General features: G+C 30.9%; 2 protein-coding genes and 1 long non-coding RNA gene across 7 annotated transcripts in view; 1 reads left to right on the top strand and 2 right to left on the bottom strand.

The window, feature by feature from the left end:
- The window catches only part of LOC102616966 (GDSL esterase/lipase At1g33811), a 38,887-nt gene extending 33,218 nt beyond the window's left edge, over positions 1–5,669 (bottom strand). Inside the window, exons 1-3 of the mRNA XM_052437877.1 lie at positions 5,417–5,669; positions 5,117–5,241; positions 4,455–4,703 (exon numbers count right to left, since the gene is read on the bottom strand). Coding sequence (XP_052293837.1) covers positions 4,455–4,703; positions 5,117–5,241; positions 5,417–5,663 — 621 coding nt within the window. The 5' untranslated portion in view covers positions 5,664–5,669. The remainder of the gene's footprint in view (positions 1–4,454; positions 4,704–5,116; positions 5,242–5,416) is intronic.
- Positions 1,402–23,653, top strand: LOC102625451 (uncharacterized). Of its 5 annotated transcripts, none has more exons than XM_052437879.1 (8): positions 1,402–1,544; positions 1,634–1,670; positions 1,761–1,837; positions 1,936–2,083; positions 20,587–20,709; positions 21,729–21,851; positions 21,971–22,192; positions 23,114–23,653. In XM_052437879.1, the coding sequence occupies exons 1-8, from the start codon at positions 1,471–1,473 to the stop codon at positions 23,264–23,266; spliced, it is 957 nt and encodes a 318-aa protein (XP_052293839.1). In that variant the 5' UTR covers positions 1,402–1,470; the 3' UTR covers positions 23,267–23,653. The 5 variants fall into 5 exon arrangements, with proteins under 5 accessions (XP_052293839.1, XP_006478268.2, XP_052293840.1 ...); XM_006478205.4 differs by lacking the exon at positions 1,936–2,083 and adding an exon at positions 19,241–19,388; XM_052437880.1 differs by lacking the exons at positions 1,761–1,837; positions 1,936–2,083 and adding exons at positions 19,066–19,142; positions 19,241–19,388.
- On the bottom strand, positions 7,635–8,154 carry LOC112496775 (uncharacterized). Its single transcript, XR_003063290.2, has 2 exons — positions 8,073–8,154; positions 7,635–7,858 (listed from the first exon to the last, which is right to left on the bottom strand). It is a non-coding gene; the product is annotated as an uncharacterized LOC112496775 (long non-coding RNA).

The raw sequence follows: 23,653 nt of genomic DNA on the forward strand, positions 1-23,653 counted from the left end.
TAACGCTGCAAAAAACAACAGCACTAGAAGATGGATTTGGGTTCCTTTTACCAACACCATCAGTATTTATCTTTACTCAGGACTCCCACGGAGCATGCCAGAACACTGAATTTTAGGATTGACTGGACGCAGCTTTTGACAACATTATTACTTTTTTTTTTCCTTCGAAATAATGAAATAAAAAATTTACAGATATATTAACAATCAGAGATCTATTAAGACTAATTAACCTAGATCAATATTATTGTGACCACTAAATTTCTGTCATCAATATTATTGTGGTATAGCTTAAGTTCCTGTCGTTACTGATTTAGAGAGTTATATCTACTCGATACAAAATAGGGCAAAATTTTCGAGCATTGGATCAGTGCTCCTTTAAAAGATGCAAAAAATATTATGTTATTTGAAATTGTAAAAGAGAAGGAGGCAGTACTTATTCTGATTTAGGATATTTATTTATTAGTCCTCAATAACTGCAGAATTACAAAATTATGTCAAACAAAGAAAGTTACATAAGTATACCAAATTAATATTGTAAGGTCACAAATACCTTTTTTGACACGAGAAAAAACTTGCACCCTTGGCCCACCAAAATAAGCCCTTTAACATATTCAATCCCAAAAAACCAACTTATGAATTAATGGTCTTTCTTTCATCTTGATTTTATTGTGTTTAACATGATTATGACTAGAAGCCATATCTTAATACAGAATCGACTCTAGAGAATTATAATAATTCATAAATTTGTATTAATTGAGAAAAATGTTATTAACTAATCTATTATATAAGACTTTCCAATATGTAGAGAATAAATATAATTTTTTAGCTTCCCTAGACCCTAAAACTAATTTTAATTTGTTCAACTATCGTACTTTTATAAATCTATATTTAATTTGGTCAAACATATAATTATGATTTATTGTCAATCATTTAAACGCTTAATACCTATGTTTAAGATATTTTTAATTGAATTATTTAAGTCATATTTTTAACTTCTTTTTTTCTAGTTGCATGTCAAAAAATATATATTTTGAGACTTGTATTGAATTGATTAAACACAATTATAATAGGCACAATCAGAAATTTTTTTATTGATATTTATAAGTAAAAAAAAATCTTGTAGAACCTCCAAAATCAGTGTTGGTTCGGAGCATATAAAATTTTTTTCCAATCATTATTCATATATTTGAGCTCAAAACAGACTGGATACACTTCCACATATGTGGGGGAAAAAATCGAAAAGAATCAACCAAAGAGAGATTTGCATCAAAATTTCTAATTTTGAAAAATAAAATAAAATAAGCCACCTTCAAAACAGTTCCTATGCATTTTGATGAGGGATATTTCTGTATTTTAACTTTGTATTTGAATTAAAATTATAAAGCTTAAATAGCTGAGGATTCTATTTTGTATGTTCACTTTCCTATGGATATTTCGTATTTGATCGATCCCTCTGTGAGTTAGATATTGATGGAGTCGAAGCTATGCCACAGACAAGGAGTCCTCTCTCTTCCAAATCAAACAGCAACATTCCCATCTCACAGGTCTCCAATGTTTTTCTTGTTCTTCGTCGTCAGCTCTTTGCATTTCTCTGTTATTTATTTATTTATTGTTGCTTTGTTCTGTTTTCTAGTTTCTCTTCCAAGCGCCATCTTAGAGGGTTTGCAAAGGTACAATATTTCTTTGATTTCGAAGCAATTTTTTACTTATAATGAAGGTATGCAAATGGGTATAAATTAAAAATGATTTTTTGGTGGCAGAAATGGAGAATTCATCTTCAAGAAGAAGCAAATGGTCAGAATTCATATAAACACTTGCTGGTTCATGTTGTTAAAGAGTAAGATTTTGTGACATTCAGTTTTTGTTTTACAAGTTATGATTTTGGTGCATTTGGAAGATACCGAATTGAGTATTAATTATGACTTTTGGTGGCAGGGGTGAGACTTTGACTTCGATTTCAAAGCAATATGGGGTGTCTGTATATTCTATTGCAGCTGTGAATAAGAATATAGTGGATGTTGATCTTGTATTCGAAGGACAGAGACTTAGCATTCCTTCTTCTGTCAGGGAAGAATTGCAAGCGGTGAGCAAAATGCCATGGTTGTTATTAGTTTACAGTTGTTCTTTATTTGTTTGATTCTCTACTCTTTATGTCTAACATGGGAATTTTTGTGTGACACGCATTGCATTCCAAATAAGATGTCTTTTGTGGGTACAAGTTGTTTTTGTTGGTAAGGTCTCTTGGGGTGGAACTCAGTTTGCATTATGTGCTGTTAAAAGAAAAAGAAAATATATCTATGCTTGATCAACAGGTTCATCTTATCAGAAATTTTGGCCTTCGCAAAATGCCTTGACTTTGTTGACATGCGGTTTCAGTTATGAACAGCTCAATAAGTTGCTTATGCTGTGATTCCTCGGCAAGGCAGATTAATATTTAGGAATAGATATTACCTCTCTTTTTAACCTTTCAAAGAGAATATATATTACAACTGCAATTGGTCCTCGTTAGTTGATATATTCTTTAGTTCTTGTAAGTGAAAAACTAGGTGGGAGTTCTGTGTGAAACTTTGGGAAACCGAGATTGAAAAGAAGATGCTCAGATTTCATCATATGAGTGAATGCATCAAGTGTTTTATCCCCCCTGAGCCATGATTTCCGATGAAAAGATAACTAGAATTGAAAAGGAATTGAGTGAGAATTGAAAAGGAATTGCGTGTGTATTCTAAGATATTTACAAGTTGAAGATATACGCATTCCAAATTCAAACGATATTTGATCATAAATCTCATTCACTAGCTGACTAACATGATATTACCTAGTTGCTACTTGGTAGATTCATATCAGAATCAAGTGATTCTGATCTTGTTCCCCTCGCACTAATAATTTTAGTTATTTTACAATGAAAAGCCATATTGCGCCTAATAATTTAAGTTATTTTACAAAATGCAAACATCCATCAAAATGAATCATTTTCTGTGTGTGATATGATAATATTGTTCTTGATAAATTAAGATAATTTCTTTTTATTCCATTTTCATCATGTCGTGGATTAATATTAATTTTATTTGCATAAGACAATACATTCTCCAGGTAAAGATTAGATAAATAATAATTACCATTGTTAGTTCCATTCATGTATAGATCGTTGGAGCTTCGGTAGGAATCTACCAAAATGAACTTCGCTCCAGGTAATTGGCCACCATTAAATCGATCGACTAACTTTCGGAGCCCTGAATTGAAAAGAACGATTTCCTTGTTGATATTTTCATTGCATCTCGTGCTGTTGTTACCACTGAATCGTGCAAGCTGATATGGTATACAACCAATTGGACCAACTGATGCTACAATTACTTTACGAGCCCCCAAGGAGTATAATTGCTGAAGAATGAGCCAAAAATAATAATAATAATAATACATGAATAAGTAAGAATATTAATTGATAGCTAGGCTAAATCAAATGAATCAGGATTGTAGTTACCAAATGAAGATTTAAATTAGTTAGAGCTTAACCATACATTGCAGACAGGTGTCAGAAAATTATTAACAATTCAGAAGAGCTTGGTAAGGAGAGAAATCTTGATACAAGTCTAAGTGAATATTTCGTATGACTCATCTAATAGTTATTTAAGTATTTATTTGATTTCATAAGCTCTTATTAAAATTTTTGTTTTTTATTTGGTTCTTTTTTAGTAGAGTTTTAAAGTTTAAATAAGTTATTTTATCTCTACTAGCAAAAGCTCAAATTTTGTGCTTTTAAGAGTAAAGGTTGAAAAGTTTTTTTTAAATGTTAAAATATCTAAAATATCTTCTACTTATTTTACAATCTTATTTTATTCTTTTCATAACATAATATTAAAAAAATTGTCTATTAAAGTAATTTTATAATTTTCAATAAAAGCGTTCATTAACAACTAAACAACTAAAAGGTTTTTGGTCAAAACTCTACCGGCAAAAGCTCTACTTAAATAAACTCTACTTGAAAAGTTGTACCAAACAGAGCCTAAATCTACCTAATATTAATTATTTTGATTTATTTATTTTATTTACTCAACATTTATTCTAAGATTTTTATTTTTGAATTAAAAATAATTTTTTTCTGATTTTATTTAAGTGCGAAATATTTTAAAAGGGACAAATATGACTTCTTACATAATTTTTTAATTTTCATTTTTATAAACAAGTCAAAATATCAAATATAGAAAAATTCATACATAAATCTATTTAATTTTTTTTGAAGGCAAAGGTCTAATATTCAAATCATACTCACATTGGTATAGGGGGAGTAAATTTACTAAACCAATTAAGCTATGCTTCTCCCGAAAAAAAATATTTAGAATATTTCTTCCCATAGATTCTTTTAAATTTTCTTTAAACCTTTTGTTTTTGTTTTTTGGTTTTTGGTTTTTTTGCTTCTCTCTAACTACAAAAAAATAGTTTGAAAATCAAGAACAAACCATTAATTGGCGCGTATATTCCTGAAGAAGAAGAGCAGCAAAAGCTTTCGTGGTATAATCAGAACTAGTTGAGTAGAAGGTCGGCATAAAATAATTGTTAAGGTAATCGTTACTTCCCATTCCTGAGTAAAATATGCATTTGCTTAGATAGTTGTTGAGTGCATTATTGTCTCCTCTGAAGTATCTCCTCATTTGTAGTACTGTTTCTCCAAAAGCTGCTACTTGCTGGTTCATCGAAGTATGATCACCCTGCCAAAAGAAAAATCAATCTTAAGATTATATACGATAGAAATCTGAACTCTATCCCAATAGACTTGATATAGGGTAGTCTCGAAAGTAGATTTTTTATTATAAGTATCAAAATTCTGATTATGATATGCATATATAAGAAAAAGGATAAATTAGGTATATTATGGTAAACGATTCTGCAGCTACATGACAGTGTATCGTCAATCAAGAGTTTCAACTTTATTTATTAAGCGCTATAGAAGATGCTGCACCATGTGTACAGTTGCACACCAAATGATGAGTGATATGGTTTATTAGGTAATTTAGGGTGATTGAAGAGTTTTAAGGTGAGAATTTTACTCGCAATAGAGTTTGAAGGGGAAATTGATTTACATTTAGGTACAATATATATTTTGACAGTAAACAAAATGTACCAGATTGGTGCCTGTTTGGTCAAGGATACCAGCGGCCCCAGATGCATAATTCACTCCTCTCAATAAAGCTGGTCCTCGAGTTCTGGCATACGGTGGAATATAATTTGGAAAACCTAAAAGTTGAGCTGCAAATTAAACAATAGAAGAAAGTTAGGGCAAAAGAAAAGCATTTCAATTATATACATTAACCATATTTAGAAATTACTAGTCACATTATAAACATAATTTATTTATTTTTGCATAGCTGCATGGTTATAAAAATGAAAAACATTTCTAACAAGCATAAATAATGAATATCACCTAGGGCATCCACATAGGTTCGGCCATTGGTGAACCGGCCAGTGGCACCCTGAGGAAAATCAACGCCATAAGGCCTATAATTCGCCCTAGCAAGAGTAAGAATCCTATTGTTGTTTCCATTATCCACCAATGAGTCACCAAAAATGAAGAAACATGGCACTTGAAGGCCCTGTGGCTGAATCTGTGAGGAAGCCCTGGCAGTTAAGCACAGAATGACCAACAATAATAACTCCATAATTCTCTTCATTGTTTTGAGTAAATTAATAATTAAAATCCTAGTTTTAAAGTTTGAAAGAATTTTGTGAGATGAAATCCATTACATTAGGATCATTTATACTTATGTTTTTGGTAGGTTTGGCTACGGCCATTATGGGAATCATATGCTATGGCTTTAAGCTTTGGCCACCATTTGAGGAGAAAAAGGACTCTATTGAGTATATATGAAACTCTTTTAGTGGCTTTCTTGTGTTTTTCATACTCAATTAGCGGTGGTGTGAGCTGGTTGCTCCCTACTCTCGTGATCTACTAGTTGTAGGGATACAATAAGTCCAATATATTTATTTACGCTTTACCAATATGAAGTCCATTAACGTGAGAGCACTGATTTCCTATTGTCTAGAACCCACCTGTCTGGAGATAAAATATTTACATGTAACGGACACGTGATCGTGTCATTTTTACACCCATTTAATAACATGTTGATACACACATGTAAATATAAACCGCACTCGTTTTGAAATTGATCAATTATATTAGAGAGAAAAATAATCTTTTTGAAATATATGGCATGCATTTAATAGACAGTTCCATTAAAGTTTTACTCCATCTAAAACACGTGTCACTTCTTTCTTCTCTGGGGAATTCAAGATGACAAAGTATCTTTTGTCCTCGAAATCCAAATTTTAAGTTTTACTGGTATCATTCTTCGAATTGACTGTAGGCGTAAACGAGGGTATTCAGGAAATATTATGTGTAAATGGTGTTTATATATAATCTAAGCTAAGATCTTGGTCTAGTGGCAAGAAACGACCTTCTTAAAGTTTAGGTTTCTGGTTCGGGCTTCAATGTGTGCGTTCAGTAATTAATAAAAGAAGTTTAAATTCATATATTTTTCCCAGCGAAAAATAATTTCCAGAACACTTCCGCGGCTTCAATTTGTATTTGATAAGACTAGAACATGAAAAAAGGTTCTAATTAATTATAACAGTAAGAAATAAATTCACTTCATTACAAAGTATTATACTATTATGTATAAGTACGCACACACACCGCAAAGAGTAAAATGAAAGAGCAAACAATGCTATAAACATAAGGCGGAAAATATGAATTTGCAAAAATTTAGAAAAAAATAATTTTGGAAGGCGACAAACTGACAGTTCGATCCACCAATATTGACAATTTCCATAAATCTCTCCTACAAACACTCAAACAGTAAAAGGAAAGAGCAAACAATGCAATATATAAGGAGGAAAATGTGAACATAAAACAATTTAGGAGAAGAAAATTTTTTGGAAGGTGACAATTCTACCCACCATTGACCAATTAATTTCCATTAATCTCTCTACACTCAACTTAATTTATTGCGTGATAATACTTCCCCTCAAGTTTGACCAAGGATAGTCAAGGATCGCTGGAGTTTTTATTCACAGATCGTTAGGGCTCCATGCTTTTTTTATTTAGCTCTCGTCTTTTTACGGTCGAGGTATGGCTAACCTTGCCCTTTCTTTTCTCTTGTTCTATCTTAACGTTTTTTATTATATATTTCTCTAAAAAAGGGCACGTGTGTCAGCTACTGCCACTGAAGTTAAAAAATTCTCAATTATATTTTTATGCCTTTAGGCCCTTCCTCCTCAAATCTTAGTGATTTACCCTCTTGCACTATAAATAAACAATAAGACTGACATGTTCGATACGTGGATATATTTAATATTCAGAGTTTCAGATCTTTAAAAGTGAACCGTTAAATGAATCAAACAGTTCTTTTTTCATGTGAATATTACTGATCTATTAACTTTTTATAAGAGTTCTAGTAACTACTAGAAAATTTAGAATTAAAAATGAGGCGATAGCAACAAAGATTTGACATGCGTATCACCAAATCACTTTTCTATTAGCACCTAAGAAATTGCATTGATTATCAATTTTCTATTTGAATTAAAATCAAACAAAGTAAACAAATTACAGCTTATTATCAGATATAGATTGTTGTAATCCAACATTCAAGGTTGCCAATTAATTAACAAAATTGGCCTTAGCTTAATAATTAGCACAAAATTTTACATGTGCATAATCGATTATTAGCTCCAACGTTTTTACATGAGCAATCTTTAGGATTGGACTGCGGACCAAATTCTTTCAGAAAATCAATGTAGCATTGAGTTTTCGGATCGACGCCACACCCTCCTGCAGTATTTCCTTTCTCTTTTGTGCAGTATGCTTGCCCTACACATTAATGATGTAACAAAATGTAAAATTAATTGAACAAAGAATTAACGCTATTGCTATGGAATTAATTACTAATTGACAACGAAAAAAGAAAACCAATATTCACGATAAATTTAACCTGAATTACATGGATTAATATATATATATATATATATATATATATATATGGATATAGATATAACGTAGGTTGATAATACTGCCTTGAAGGTACCTTCAATGGTGGTGGCTAAAGAGCTAATCAAAAGAATGAACAAGATAGGCAGAACTATTGACTTCATGATTTTTGCTTTCTGGCTAATTAGCTATGACAAAGCTGATGTTACTTGTCATTATAAAATATTTCTAGGCAATGATAACATGCAAAAATATTTCTAGGGTAATGAAGTAATATGGTAAAAATATGAAAATGGAATACAATGCGATATATGTAATATATGATCTGGAAATCCATTTATGCCTTCAATTTATTAACCTTAGTCACTTAAATAATATATATATATAGTGCCTTGTAATCGTTATATGGCAACGAGAGTACTAAGTCTAGCAAGATAAAAAGCTGGCTATTATCTGAGGATCCTAAAAATGTAAATAAATATAAAAATTATTATGGGGAATTCCAACTCATGTTCTTAAAAAGTATTCACAAACGTTAAATATTTAAGTGAAATTATCTTTCAACCACCTCAAGCATATTGAAAGTTCAAGTAGCAACAATAAATTTTTGAACATATCTTAAATCCACCTCAAGTTTTAGTTAACTTATTAACTACCATTAAATAATATAAGGTAAAAGACTATTTTACCCATGAATTTATTTAAGAAGGTAAAATAGTGTTTTGGAAGGCTCTAGGGATACTAATTTTTACCTTGAATTATATATTGGTGGCCAATGGATTAATATAAACTATGAGATATTATTAGAAACTCATAGTAACTACTTGTACTTTAATATTCTTGAGGTAGCAGGGGGAAAACCCCCCCCCCCCCCCCCAAAAAAGAAATTCTTAAAAGATGATTATATAAATTTCTCTATAAAGCCTACTATATAAATAATGGTTTGATTTTGATAAATAAAAATCTTAGTACCGAAGGATATAATTAATAAAAGATAATATATAATATTTATTATTTATTATTTAGCCCACACATGATTTATTTAGGCACAGTTTAGGATTGTCGCGGTTTAGAAAATATAATATTTTTGCCATGCCGAAGAAATAATCACTACGTTGTCAAATAAAGTGATGTGATCATATTAGAAAAGGATAGCGTATTTATATCTCCTTCGAACAATCACTTTTGAACTTCTTCAGAAGATTATTAGAAAAAAAAGCAATAATAATAAAGTCACAAAGAATTTTGTATAAATTAGTATGTGCAATATGATGTAGCATAAAGAGATTGGTTAAAAAAATTATAACAGTTAATTGTTTTTATTATGTGGGCTTATGATACTTGTATACAATTAGTCTTTTCCTATCATATTAAATTACATGAATTTATTTATACAAGATGGTTGAAATTATTAGTCTAAAAAAATAATTTTTAGGATTTACTAGAAGACTCTTGCGGATACCTCAGTATCGATTCGGTTTTTTTACTAATTTGTATTTCTTCTGCTTCTACTCTTCTTTCCTTCAATAAAATCTCCGCCAATTCATATTTAAAATAAAAAAGAAATTGTCCAATCAAACATGTACATCCCTTAAAAGAAGAAGATTAATTTGTTAGTAAAAAATTATTTTTGTGATAAAAACTTTTAGGACCGATTTCATACAATACATAAAAATTCGTAATTTAGAAAATCATATCTTGATAATCCGACTTTGCTTTTTCGCTGAAGCAATCTAGACTTCCAAATCACGATCTGTCACCACCACTCCTATTAGATCACCACCCGTCACCATCTCTCATGTTAGACTACGATCCGTCACCACTAATCTTGTTAGATCACAATCCATCACCAAATAATCTTTCAGACTATGACTCAAGTTGATCTGCATTGGACGTGTGCGTGTCCGTTTCACAACTCTCAAAACAACCGGCTTCTTTTTCAGTGTTTTTCTCAAAACGTGTATTTTGGAATACCGTCTCATTTCTTCTTAAGAAATATACACTTATATAATATTTCTTATAAAACCCTAGATAAGTATTATCCTTTTATTATGTGGTTACACATGATCTTCACTTACATGAAAGTGGAGATCATGTGTAACCACTTTTGGGGCCCAACTTGTAAAATAATACAAGGTTCCATTTGCACATGAATATAACACATAAGATCTTAACAAATATCATAATTAGGTTTATCACCTAATATGTCAGTTTTCTTGTTTTTTAGGTCCAGTAGTGGTGCAGTCAATTAAATGAACTAACCTGGTGATTATTTGGGAACATACAATAGTGGCTACAACAATTAAGCCTGCAAATGAGCAAGCCTAATCGTTTAATTCCAACTCTACTCCACTATAAGATTGGAACTGACCTCCATAGTTGTATGTTTGAATAATAATTCGTCCCAAGTCACATTGATCTCTTTACTCCATAATCCTTTGTACCACATCTTTAATTAAATCGATATCTCAATTGTCCAATCAATTTAATTACACATTGTTACTTGATACTTAGTAGTTTTCTCCAATGATTATTTTCAACATACTAAATATGTTGATACACTCTGACCAGAGAATTCTATGGATCAAGTGTTGAAAACCCATCAAAAGATGTGTTGTACAATTTCTATATTGTTAATCTATAACTTCAATACTCATAATTGCTCCCACCAAGATACCGGGTAATCTTGACTACAAGTGTGTGTCGTGCGCATTGATAACTCAAATGGAATAACAATTACAATCATGAAATTATAACTAACTCAAGATTAAGATTACAGTAAAATGATGCTTACGAGATTTAATAAGTCTGATAGTTATTACAAAGTTAATTAAATCTCATTTTTGATTCAGTTCAATGTAGTCATACTACATCAATAAATTCTTACATGATTAAGACAAATCATTCAATGAATTTATTACAGTTCATACGTAAATAAAGTAGCCAACTTTATTTATCAACTGCGAACTTAATTTATTTAATAATAAGATAACTTGTATTTATATTTTCTGTAAATTCACATGGTGATCACATAAATACATATAATATGATTAAATGAATTTTACTCAAAATATTAATGCAACTAAGATATTTGAATAAAATATGTCAATTATTTTATCAATCAGAAAAATTGTTTATTACAATTAAATAAATACATATACTTTTAAAGAGCATATTTTTCCAACATAATTAACCATAATAATTTAAGTATTTATTTATTTATTTTTGTTGTTTTTAACTGCCAAATTACTTTGAACAAGATTAGTTTACTCAAGTTTGAACTCTGAAACTAACTTAAAAGTATTCTTAAAATATTCGAAATCTTTTGATATTTAGCTATCTTATACTCTTATTCTGGAGTTATTTTCAATGTCCCCCCTTGCTTGTATTTTTCTTTACGTTAGTTACTTCGACGGGTTTCATATTCAATATATAAATAAAATTGAAATAATTAATAAAACCATAAATATAAATATGTATGCCATGATAAATTCAAGGGGGAAAAAACTAAAAAATCACTTTATTTTATTATTGTGATCAAACGATAGCTTTGAACATAACAACTAAACATATGCCGATAGGCAGAATACTTCGCCAATTTAAAAACAAAATACATAACAGTAATTAATTATCTTTTGGTTTTGTAGCAGCTGCAGCCTCAGATGGGCACTGAGGTGACTCAACTTCACATGTGCAGTTTCGCTGATTAGCACCAACATTAACACAATCGCAATGCGTAGGCATCAATGATGGACTAACCCCAAGAGCACAGCTCACTGAATCCTTAGGCCTGTCGCATGATCCTGGTTGTTGCCCTAGGTTTAGTCGGCAGCGTGACCCTGTATATACATCAAAATATAATTAAGTGCAGTGATGAAGAGTTATCCGAAAGAATCACGAGAGAGCTCCAAATTTTCTATATAAATTCTGACGAATCTCTTTTTAAAGATTATGTGTTTTTATGTAACGATTTTGTCATTATTGAAATTGAAATGAAATAGCACAATTGTTTTTATTGAAAAAAAATGAGTAGACTATATAAAATTTTCATTCAACCAATAATATTATATGTGTAATAATAATTTTTATAAAATAATTTGTACAACCATGAAAAATTAAATAAATAAATAAATAAATTTGAAAATGAATATAGCATTCCCCCAACTCTATGCTTATCTAAGCAATAGTCCATAAACCTAAATTGAAAAATCACGAAAATTTATATTTATTTGGTAAAAACTATTTTTTTAAAAATCGTGAAACCCCAATTTAAAAAAATATAGGGATTTGATGGTTTTTGTGAGTCAAGTGTCTGGACATCACATTTGCACAAACATAATTTAACTAAATTTATATTAATCTGATATGAATATAAAATACCTTCAATGGGGGTTAACAAAAAGCTGCTAAGAAGAATGCATAAAATAATTGGCAAAACTGTTGACTTCATGGTTTTTGCTTCGAGACTAACTATATACTAATATATGTGCTTTCAAGAAAAGTTTGTGCTCATTATAATGAAATGTAATGGGTATTTTATAGGCATTAATATATATGGCAATAAAATATTATCATGAATCAGTGCCCAAATATACGCTACCCAAATAGGCAACAAGGGCACAGTCTTCCAACAACAGCTCAGACTTCCTAAGTTGCAAAGTGTAATTTATTTGGCCATTCTAAATATGGCAAAAAAAAACAAGAAAGAAAAAAAATGAAATCTCGGAGAAATTTAACACATCTGTTTCCTAAATTAGCCCCCATACGTTAATTATTCACAGAAAATTTGAATTAGTCACGAATTTTTATTTTTTTTGGAAAAAGAATTAGTCATGATTTATGTAATAACATTTGGAGGGAAAAAAAAAAAAAGGGCTTACAATCTAATAATATTTCAAGTTGGATTCACACGGAATTGAGCTTTTAACACCCATCAAATTTTCTTGTTAAACCGACCCTCTAAAAGTACCATATTAGGAATTTCAAAAAATTAAAATAATTCTAATAACATCACTATGATGTCAAAAAATGCCCTTCATATTTATTCCTCTGCTTTTCTTTTTTTTCTTTTCTTTTTTTAATAAATCCCGTAACTCATAAATAACGATCTTCAATTGCCTGTACTTCATTGTCTTTCGATATTCATACAAACTAATTCTCCCTTCTTAATTTTAAACCCCACATAACTAAATTGACTGTAATTTTAAAACCAAATACAAGTTTATTGATAACCTAAGATAATGTTAAAGGGAAAACATTTTAAATAATAGACATGGCTACAATGAATATATAACACCTCTAATTAATGAACTTTCAACCCAAGTGCAAAAAACGAAAACTAGTGGCAGTTAATATAATAAATAATACACAAATCTTTTTCCTCATTTTTTCATGCAAGTGATTTGTAAACGTTATCAAGAAAAGGCAAGGATGATGTGAAAACACCAAAAAAGAAAAAAAGAAAGGGCCAAGCACAGTGGAAAAGGCAAACATCTACAGGGGGTGCGAACAGAACTTGTTTTAATGAGACAGGATTACGCGGTTTATCGGCCTTCAGGTTAAGTATAATTGAAGTTAAAAATGTAAAACCAATAAAAAAAAAGGGTTTTTATGAGTTGGAAGAGGGTTTAATAAGGAAATTTGACGGGTGTCAACAACTCAATTTATTGGGAATTTATAATATATACACTTGTAGTTAAACTCAAAAATGAGTTAGACTATTGGCACCCATTCATTAATCTTATAAAATCCTTATAACTAATACAATTCAATTTTTTTCCTCTCTTCAATCTATTTTACTTTTGGAGGTATGATTTTTTTTTCTCTCTTCAATGTACACCATTGATTTGCATAAACTTAAAACACACACACACATATAATCCTTCTCTAATGCGAGTGCTCTGTTTTTTCATGCAAACATGCTTTTAAGCCGTACAGTTTAATTGAATCAAATTTTAGTACTATTAAAATGCACAGTTTAACAACATATCCACATTAAAAAAAATTGATGAGGCCCGCACTTGAGAATGCATACATACATACATACATACATACATACATATCAACTTCCCAACCATGGCAAATAACCGATTTGAAGACAGAGAAACAAAAACTTCTTCTTCTTCTCTTCTTCTAAGTTCAATTATAAAAAAAGAAATATTGAACAATCAATTTTATAAAAACATTTATACTGTGATCAATAAGAGGATTTCCACTTGTGATTTTTTTTCGGCCATTGATGTAATCAATATTCGATTCTTCCATTGTTTAATTTCGAAGAAAGGTAGCGCTTGAGCCCTTTTATTTTTCATTGGGCTCAAAATTGGTGAGATGAGTATGGAGTTTAATATCTTTCTTTTTATTTTTTTTATTGATTATTTTTATTTTTCAAAAATTAGTGTTTTTTAATTTTGTAGAGAGAGAAACATAAAGAGAAAAATAGAGATATCAAGATTGTAAAAAAAATAATAGTAAGAAAATTTAAGTTGAAAGACTTGAAAAAAAAAATTTTAATTATTTTTGAAAATGGGTACTTTTGGCATTAAGATCAGTATAATGGAAAAAAGGGGATTTTAAGAGGATTTTGGAGTGATGCCAATAATTCAATTCCTTAAAAACATACTAAAAGATGGTAATGGACTGAAAAGTCTTAGCCCGACCCCATGATTGAAATGAAAGGCCTTATCCCTTAAAATGTAACAAAGTTAGTTGGAAAGATTAGGCCAGACCTAACCTTATCAGGTCAATGTCAGACACGGGCTTTCTTCGAGCCCGACCATAATTTTTTTTTTAATTTTTAGATATTGTTTTAGAGTACGACTCATATTCTTAATTCTTTATTTATAGTACTATTTTATTTTTATGTTAAATATAAATTGTTTAGTTTTAATAGCAATACAATATTTTGTAACAGTTTAATCAAATTAACAAAATAACTACATTAATATGAAACAAAGACAAATATACTTAAGATGCACGTAGGGGTGTCAATTCATATAATCTTTTCATGTCAAAATTTAAGTAAACATGGATACCCATTTATTAATCGCGTTAAAATATCAAAACACTTAGGTAACTCATTTATTAATTGTGTTATTTTTATTAACTTGTTTAACATATTTAATATAAAAAAAATAATTTAAAAATAAAAAATTATATTGATATTATTCTTAAAAATAGGCAATAAATAAGTTAACATGACATAAATATGACTTGAATAATTTTATAACTCAATATGGATGTGACACGAATAATTAATTTAGTGTTCAGCATATAGATTAGTTAATATTTTCAACATTATTACTACACATTAATTGATATTCCTGTCATAAATGTATAAACGTGTTGAGGAGTCAAACAAAAATATATTACGGTTATTTATCATGTTGAGTCATGTCAACTTATTTATTAATTATGTCAATATTTATCAGCATAAAAACAGATAAATCGTATTGTGTCTGTGTCGTATAATCTTATAACCCACATTGTCACCTCTAAGCATACGTGAGTTGTGTGTGTAATGTGTTAAATGTTATTTTTTTTCTTTCAATTTAGAAATTAAGGACAACGCTTTTTAGTAGATATTGAATCCTGACTAAAATATAATCATATCTTGATACCTTGACCCTTAAATTGAGGCCAAAGCCCAAGTTTTTGGGTTTGGTCAATTTTGCAAGGGACAGGTTGGGTGTTTTTGCCATAATATACCAAGACCAAATTATAAATCTATTGTGAGATATTTAACCTATGCGGAAGGATAAATATTTGAATGTCAAAGAGGGACTTAAACTTATGACTGATGATAGCCAATGGGCCGTACCACCAAACATCGGCCCACACGGGCTCCATGCCGTGCCCACTTTTTTTTTAAAAGAGCCCGGCACGGCTCACGGTTCACGGCACGAACCTGCTCGTGTTGTGCCCGTGCCATGTCGTGGGTTGTGTCCAAAGAAGCCCACTAATCGTTTTTTTTTTTTTTCCTTTAAGCCCACATGTCCAACGTGCCTAAACAAGCCCACATGCCTGACGTGTTTTTGTCAAGACCACGTGCCTAATATGCTTTTTTAAGCCCACCAGCCCAATAATAATAATAATAATAAATTCATAGATCATAGTAATGATTAATAAAAATAAAATTACAATCCTAGAATAACAATTACACCTAATTTTATTTGAACTACTAATATTATAATTGCACTTGAACTCCATTGAATGAAAATGTAATTTTTAATTTATCATAAAAATATTTTGTTCATAATTTTATTTTTTTGTGCATAAATATGAAAAATATTTTAATCACAAATGAAACATATCTCCATTAACTATTAACTAAGTTATGATTTTATAAATGAAATATTAATGTCGTAAAAAATTTTATTTATCGTTTATAAAATCATGATATTTATTTATCCATTTAATAAATTATAAACATAAAAAATTAGAATATTTATTTAAACTATGACTTAAATTAATTTTTAAAAGCCTATGCTAAAAAAATATATTAAAAAATTTAATTACAAGATATTTGTAAATTCATGATATTTTATATTTTATTTTTCATTTAAAAAATTTTACTTTGATATACTTTGGCCCACGTTTTATTGATGGTCTATGGGCCGCGTGTTTAGCCCACCAATGAAGCGTGCTTATTATGTGCATTTTCGTGTGCCGTGTTTTGACCCACCTCTAATCGTGCCGTGGTTTTAAAGACCGTGTGCTTAAAATTTTAGGCCCGGCACGGCTCACATGCGTGCCGTGCCGTGCCACGTACCCTACTGAAATGTGCTCGTGTTGTGTCGTGCCTCATGCCACCCGGGCCATTAGTGATCTCTACTTATGACATTAACTTGTACCACCAGAACAATGCCTTAGTGACATGTTATTTCTCTATAAAATCTATTATTACCAGATTAATGACACTTTTCATATTATTGTCACAACCTTTTCCTTTTATTTTTAATTAACTGGAGAAGCCTTATTAAGAAGGGAAAAAAAAAGGAGTTACAAATTTAAGGAAAGCCTCCAATAAGAAAATTGATGCTCAGGCATACCCAGAAATCCATGTAAATTTTTGCAAACAGCAATAGGAGGACACCAAGTGTAAACAGAACATGCAAACTGATATTTGGTCATAGTATGTGCAACAAACTTCTCTTTTGTGTAAATATGTTAACATACGAAAGAATATGGACAAATTTATACAACTCTGCCAACGGATAAGAAGATTCCAAGGTGGCCGAATTTAATTTGGGAGTCCAAAATCAAGCTACAGCAGTAGCCGAAATGCCGAATCGCATTCAAGCCAATTGTGACTTCAACTTTGGACAGCGTTATCTCTAAGGCCAAAATAATAGAATACAATTTACCATAAAAGCAAGATTAAAAACCCAAAGACATGGCCAAGCATCAAAAAAAACAACCATTAACGCTGCAAAAAACAACAGCACTAGAAGATGGATTTGGGTTCCTTTTACCAACACCATCAGTATTTATCTTTACTCAGGACTCCCACGGAGCATGCCAGAACACTGAATTTTAGGATTGACTGGACGCAGCTTTTGACAACATTATTACTTTTTTTTTTCCTTCGAAATAATGAAATAAAAAATTTACAGATATATTAACAATCAGAGATCTATTAAGACTAATTAACCTAGATCAATATTATTGTGACCACTAAATTTCTGTCATCAATATTATTGTGGTATAGCTTAAGTTCCTGTCGTTACTGATTTAGAGAGTTATATCTACTCGATACAAAATAGGGCAAAATTTTCGAGCATTGGATCAGTGCTCCTTTAAAAGATGCAAAAAATATTATGTTATTTGAAATTGTAAAAGAGAAGGAGGCAGTACTTATTCTGATTTAGGATATTTATTTATTAGTCCTCAATAACTGCAGAATTACAAAATTATGTCAAACAAAGAAAGTTACATAAGTATACCAAATTAATATTGTAAGGTCACAAATACCTTTTTTGACACGAGAAAAAACTTGCACCCTTGGCCCACCAAAATAAGCCCTTTAACATATTCAATCCCAAAAAACCAACTTATGAATTAATGGTCTTTCTTTCATCTTGATTTTATTGTGTTTAACATGATTATGACTAGAAGCCATATCTTAATACAGAATCGACTCTAGAGAATTATAATAATTCATAAATTTGTATTAATTGAGAAAAATGTTATTAACTAATCTATTATATAAGACTTTCCAATATGTAGAGAATAAATATAATTTTTTAGCTTCCCTAGATCCTAAAACTAATTTTAATTTGTTCAACTATCGTACTTCTATAAATCTATATTTAATTTGGTCAAACATATAATTATGATTTATTGTCAATCATTTAAACGCTTAATACCTATGTTTAAGATATTTTTAATTGAATTATTTAAGTCATATTTTTAACTTCTTTTTTTCTAGTTGCATGTCAAAAAATATATATTTTGAGACTTGTATTGAATTGATTAAACACAATTATAATAGGCACAATCAGAAATTTTTTTATTAATATTTATAAGTAAAAAAAAATCTTGTAGAACCTCCAAAATCAGTGTTGGTTCGGAGCATATAAAATTTTTTTCCAATCATTATTCATATATTTGAGCTCAAAACAGACTGGATACACTTCGACATATGTGGGGGAAAAAATCGAAAAGAATCAACCAAAGAGAGATTTGCATCAAAATTTCTAATTTTGAAAAATAAAATAAAATAAGCCACCTTCAAAACAGTTCCTATGCATTTTGATGAGGGATATTTCTGTATTTTAACTTTGTATTTGAATTAAAATTATAAAGCTTAAATAGCTGAGGATTCTATTTTGTATGTTCACTTTCATATGGATATTTCGTATTTGATCGATCCCTCTGTGAGTTAGATATTGATGGAGTCGAAGCTATGCCACAGACAAGGAGTCCTCTCTCTTCCAAATCAAACAGCAACATTGTTTTCTAGTTTCTCTTCCAAGCGCCATCTTAGAGGGTTTGCAAAGGTACAATATTTCTTTGATTTCGAAGCAATTTTTTACTTATAATGAAGATATGCAAATGGGTATAAATTAAAAATGATTTTTTGGTGGCAGAAATGGAGAATTCATCTTCAAGAAGAAGCAAATGGTCAGAATTCATATAAACACTTGCTGGTTCATGTTGTTAAAGAGTAAGATTTTGTGACATTCAGTTTTTGTTTTACGAGTTATGATTTTGGTGCATTTGGAAGATACCGAATTGAGTATTAATTATGACTTTTGGTGGCAGGGGTGAGACTTTGACTTCGATTTCAAAGCAATATGGGGTGTCTGTATATTCTATTGCAGCTGTGAATAAGAATATAGTGGATGTTGATCTTGTATTCGAAGGACAGAGACTTAACATTCCTTCTTCTGTCAGGGAAGAATTGCAAGCGGTGAGCAAAATGCCATGGTTGTTATTAGTTTACAGTTGTTCTTTATTTGTTTGATTCTCTACTCTTTATGTCTAACATGGGAATTTTTGTGTGACACGCATTGCATTCCAAATAAAATGTCTTTTGTGGGTACAAGTTGTTTTTGTTGGTAAGGTCTCTTGGGGTGGAACTCAGTTTGCATTATGTGCTGTTAAAAGAAAAAGAAAATATATCTATGCTTGATCAACAGGTTCATCTTATCAGAAATTTTGGCCTTAGCAAAATGCCTAGACTTTGTTGACATGCGGTTTCAGTTATGAACAGCTCAATAAGTTGCTTATGCTGTGATTCCTTGGCAAGGCAGATTAATATTTAGGAATAGATATTACCTCTCTTTTTAACCTTTCAAAGAGAATATATATTACAACTGCAATTGGTCCTCGTTAGTTGATATATTCTTTAGTTCTTGTAAGTGAAAAACTAGGTGGGAGTTCTGTGTGAAACTTTGGGAAACCGAGATTGAAAAGAAGATGCTCAGATTTCATCATATGAGTGACTGCATCAAGTGTTTTATCCCCCCTGAGCCATGATTTCCGATGAAAAGATAACTAGAATTGAAAAGGAATTGAGTGAGAATTGAAAAGGAATTGCGTGTGTATTCTAAGATATTTACAAGTTGAAGATATACGCATTCCAAATTCAAACGATATTTGATCATAAATCTCATTCACTAGCTGACTAACATGATATTACCTAGTTGCTACTTGGTAGATTCATATCAGAATCAAGTGATTCTGGTCTTGTCCCCCTCGCACTAATAATTTTAGTTATTTTACAATGAAAAGCCATATTGCGCCTAATAATTTAAGTTATTTTACAAAATGCAAACATCCATCAAAATGAATCATTTTCTGTGTGTGATATGATAATATTGTTCTTGATAAATTAAGATAATTTCTTTTTATTCCATTTTCATCATGTCGTGGATTAATATTAATTTTATTTGCATAAGACAATACATTCTCTCATTGATTACACATTTTATAAGTTTCATCAAACCTTCTTAATATTCTTAAAATCTCTTTGAACTTCATAGTTAAATTTTCCATCACTTATGTTGTTTCAGGGTTGAAATCCTTTAATTTCACTGTGAATTTGTCGTTTATTCTGACATCTGGCTTCTAATACTGCATTGTTTCTGTACTATGATCTTTGACAGACAGTGAAGAATGTAATATCTAGCTTTGATCTGAAAGAAATGCACCGGCGTTCCCTCAATGTTTTTTATGGGCTTCTGGACAAAAGGCATATTTCCATGCAAATCACCCATCGTTTGCCACATGTAAGCAGATTGTTTAAGTACTTGCATCATTATCTTTGGTAATTTGTTTACAGTTTTATCTTCAACTTCTATTTTATCTTGTCAGTTCAGTATTTTTAGAAACCTCAACAAGCTTATCTGTTCTATTATCAGGCTAAATCCAACTGGTTATCTGGTTGTGCTTCTCTTATAGCATAGTACATCAGATGCATGATTGGTGCATTTAATACTTGTATGGGATTTTCTTTTGTGAGCTTTGCGTTCTGAATTCTATATGTTTGTGGGTACTAGTCAATTTGGTTGATAAGGTGTCTTAGGATGGTAGAGGAGGTCTTGAAATTGGATTCTGCCTTATAGGAGTGGAGTTTAGCCTGTATGTACTATAAACAAATTACTAAAAGAATATCTATATAATCATGTATCAGTAATTTTTTCTTATTGAATGCCTTAACTCAGGTTACAAGTCTACAATTATTCTTATATGCATTTCTCGACGTTCTTCCTATGGATGCTCATAGGTTATGCTGTCATTTTAACTGCCACAGACAGCTAATGTGATCATAATTCTGTAAGTTAAACTGGGAATTGCGTGCAAAACTATGAGAAGCCAAGGTGTTAAAGGAGGTTTTCAAATTTCATCATATGAGTGTATCCTTTGAAGAGATGATATTGCTTAAACCTGAGTGCACTTCATAGTAGTTATAGAATTGGTCTCTGAGGCTATTTTATTGATGGTTATTGCTGCGCACGGCCTTAAGAGTCATTTAAAATCATGCCATCATTGGCTTTCAGATGAAGGTTTGGCAACAGATGAATAATTGAAATGCTTTGGCATAGCAGATTGTTTGACACAGTGATGTGTTGTTTGACAATGCATTATGGAATGCATGTTCCAGTATACTTGAACTTTATATTAAGTTTTCCATCCCTTATGTTGCTTCATTCTTGGAAATTCATTAATTTTTCTTTATGAATGTCACATTTGTTCTGTCATTTCACTTCTAATGCAGTACGATTTTCTATGCTATGATCTCTGACAGATTTGGAGGAATAGACTACCTAGCTTCGATCTAAAAGAAACTCTGCAGCATTCCCTGAATATTTTTTATGGGCCTTTGGACAAAAAGTATTTTGTCATGGAAATCACTCATGGTTTGCCACAAGTAAGCCGAACGTTAAAGTTTTTCCACATTGTCTTTGGTAATTTTTATCTCCAAATTTTCTTTTATCTTGTATGTTCATTGGTGGTAGGGACCTCACAAGCATATCCATTCTATTACAGGCCAAAACCACTGGTTATTTTCTAGTTGTGGTTCCTCTTATAGCATTTTGCATCAGATGCATGATTGGTGCATTTCACACTAGAATCGCTGGAGGTTCAGGCCACCGAGTTGCGAATGGATCTAAGGGACGTCATCCTGGGTCCAAATCTGTGAGGTGGAAATCTGCTCTTCGTGATATAATAGAAGAAGACTTGGATTCTGGCTCAAGGCCACGAACCAATGTAAGTATACAGTCCACTGCTTCTGTAAAATGTAGAAATGCTTAAGCAATGAATCTAGTACCTTGAGTTATTAGTGGCTCATTTCCTTCTCCTTTCTAAGATCCAAAAGGAGACATGGTTATTAATACAGTATGATATGACTGGCAATCTAGAAGTATCTCAAGTGAGGCGAAAAAGCACTAAAATAGAATGGAAACATTGAGATAAAATAGTGACTGATTCATTCAATGCCATTTTTGAGGATGCTTATGTTATTGGTAGAGTAGGAGCTCAGTCTCCCTTCGTTTGGTATTATGGAGTGTTTAGCTTGTCTCTTTTGTCTCTTCGTGATTCATGGTATTTTGTTTCTTGCTCTTAGCGTTATATCTTGTTTAACAAGTTGAAAATTTAAGAGAAGACATCTTTCTTGTAAGTGTAGAAACCAGCAGCATACATCAATCCTAGGGTTGACAATTCTTGGGTTAAAGATCCAACTTGTGATGATACACTAGGAAGTTTGGCTTATGACTGGCACTCTTTATACAAGAAATTCTGGCTGAACCTGATCTTACGCACTTAGATTTGAGTTAAACCCCAAATATTCTAGCCATATGCAGCCATATGGTATTTGATTAATCATGATTAATCATTAATCATTAGGGATCCATTGATCTCAGTGTATTTGCATACATCAACAAATTCTGTTACGATTCATGCTTTATTCCACCATTCAACTAAATAACCTCAAGTACCTGAAGCTTATGTTTAAGTGATAAATACCTAAACACAGTTTCATACATGTGAAGTTAGATGGAGGATGAAATATATATGAAATAATCATAATCTTATTTTGGTTTTACTTTATCCTATTTGTTTGATGATGAAATGGATCTTATCGTTCGTAAATCATTCTTTCCTGACCAAACACTAATTGTTGTGCAGGATCCAGTAGAAGAACAAGATCAAGCTCAACCTCTGATTTCCTTTGAAGAGTCATCTCATGCTTACAGAAAACTTGAAGATGATTATGAGAAATTTCTATCAGAATGTGGAATGAGTAAATGGGGATACTGGCGGGGAGGCTCTCCCGAATAAAGCATTATAGGGCAACTTGCATTCATTGCTGCGACAATTGGTTGTTTGTTCCGCATAAAGTATTGAATCCTTTACTACAGAGCCGTCAAGAATTCTCTGTACCTCCTTTCCTAGTGATTTTGGTAATATTTAGGTAGAGAAGTGCAATTGTAAATGGTATCAAAGTAGAAATACTGCAAGTAGGTCATTATTATCATTAGTGTTTCTGTTTTGTTGGTTTACCTTAGGTTGTTTTGTACCAAGAGTGTTGTATTAAAACTGTAAATTTAAGGTACAAAAGTTCAAATATCGGTGGCAGCAGTTTTTTGTTTTCCTTTTTTTTTCCTTGTTCTTTATTACTGTAAATGAATCTCTTGAAATATTAGTTTAATCATCTTATTTGAGAAA

Source organism: Citrus sinensis, chromosome 3, assembly GCF_022201045.2.
Source record: "Citrus sinensis cultivar Valencia sweet orange chromosome 3, DVS_A1.0, whole genome shotgun sequence".
In the NCBI taxonomy this organism is placed as follows: Eukaryota; Viridiplantae; Streptophyta; class Magnoliopsida; order Sapindales; family Rutaceae; genus Citrus; species Citrus sinensis.

What these genes read in the sequence shown, in the direction of transcription:
- LOC102625451 (XM_052437879.1), top strand. Translation starts at nt 1,471, where the DNA reads ATGGAGTCGAAGCTATGCCACAGACAAGGAGTCCTCTCTCTTCCAAAT. An exon ending in GCAACATTCCCATCTCACAG is followed by an intron (nt 1,545 to 1,633) that starts GTCTCCAATGTT and finishes TCTGTTTTCTAG; the next exon opens with TTTCTCTTCCAAGCGCCATC. An exon ending in TCAGGGAAGAATTGCAAGCG is followed by an intron (nt 2,084 to 20,586) that starts GTGAGCAAAATG and finishes GATCTTTGACAG; the next exon opens with ACAGTGAAGAATGTAATATC.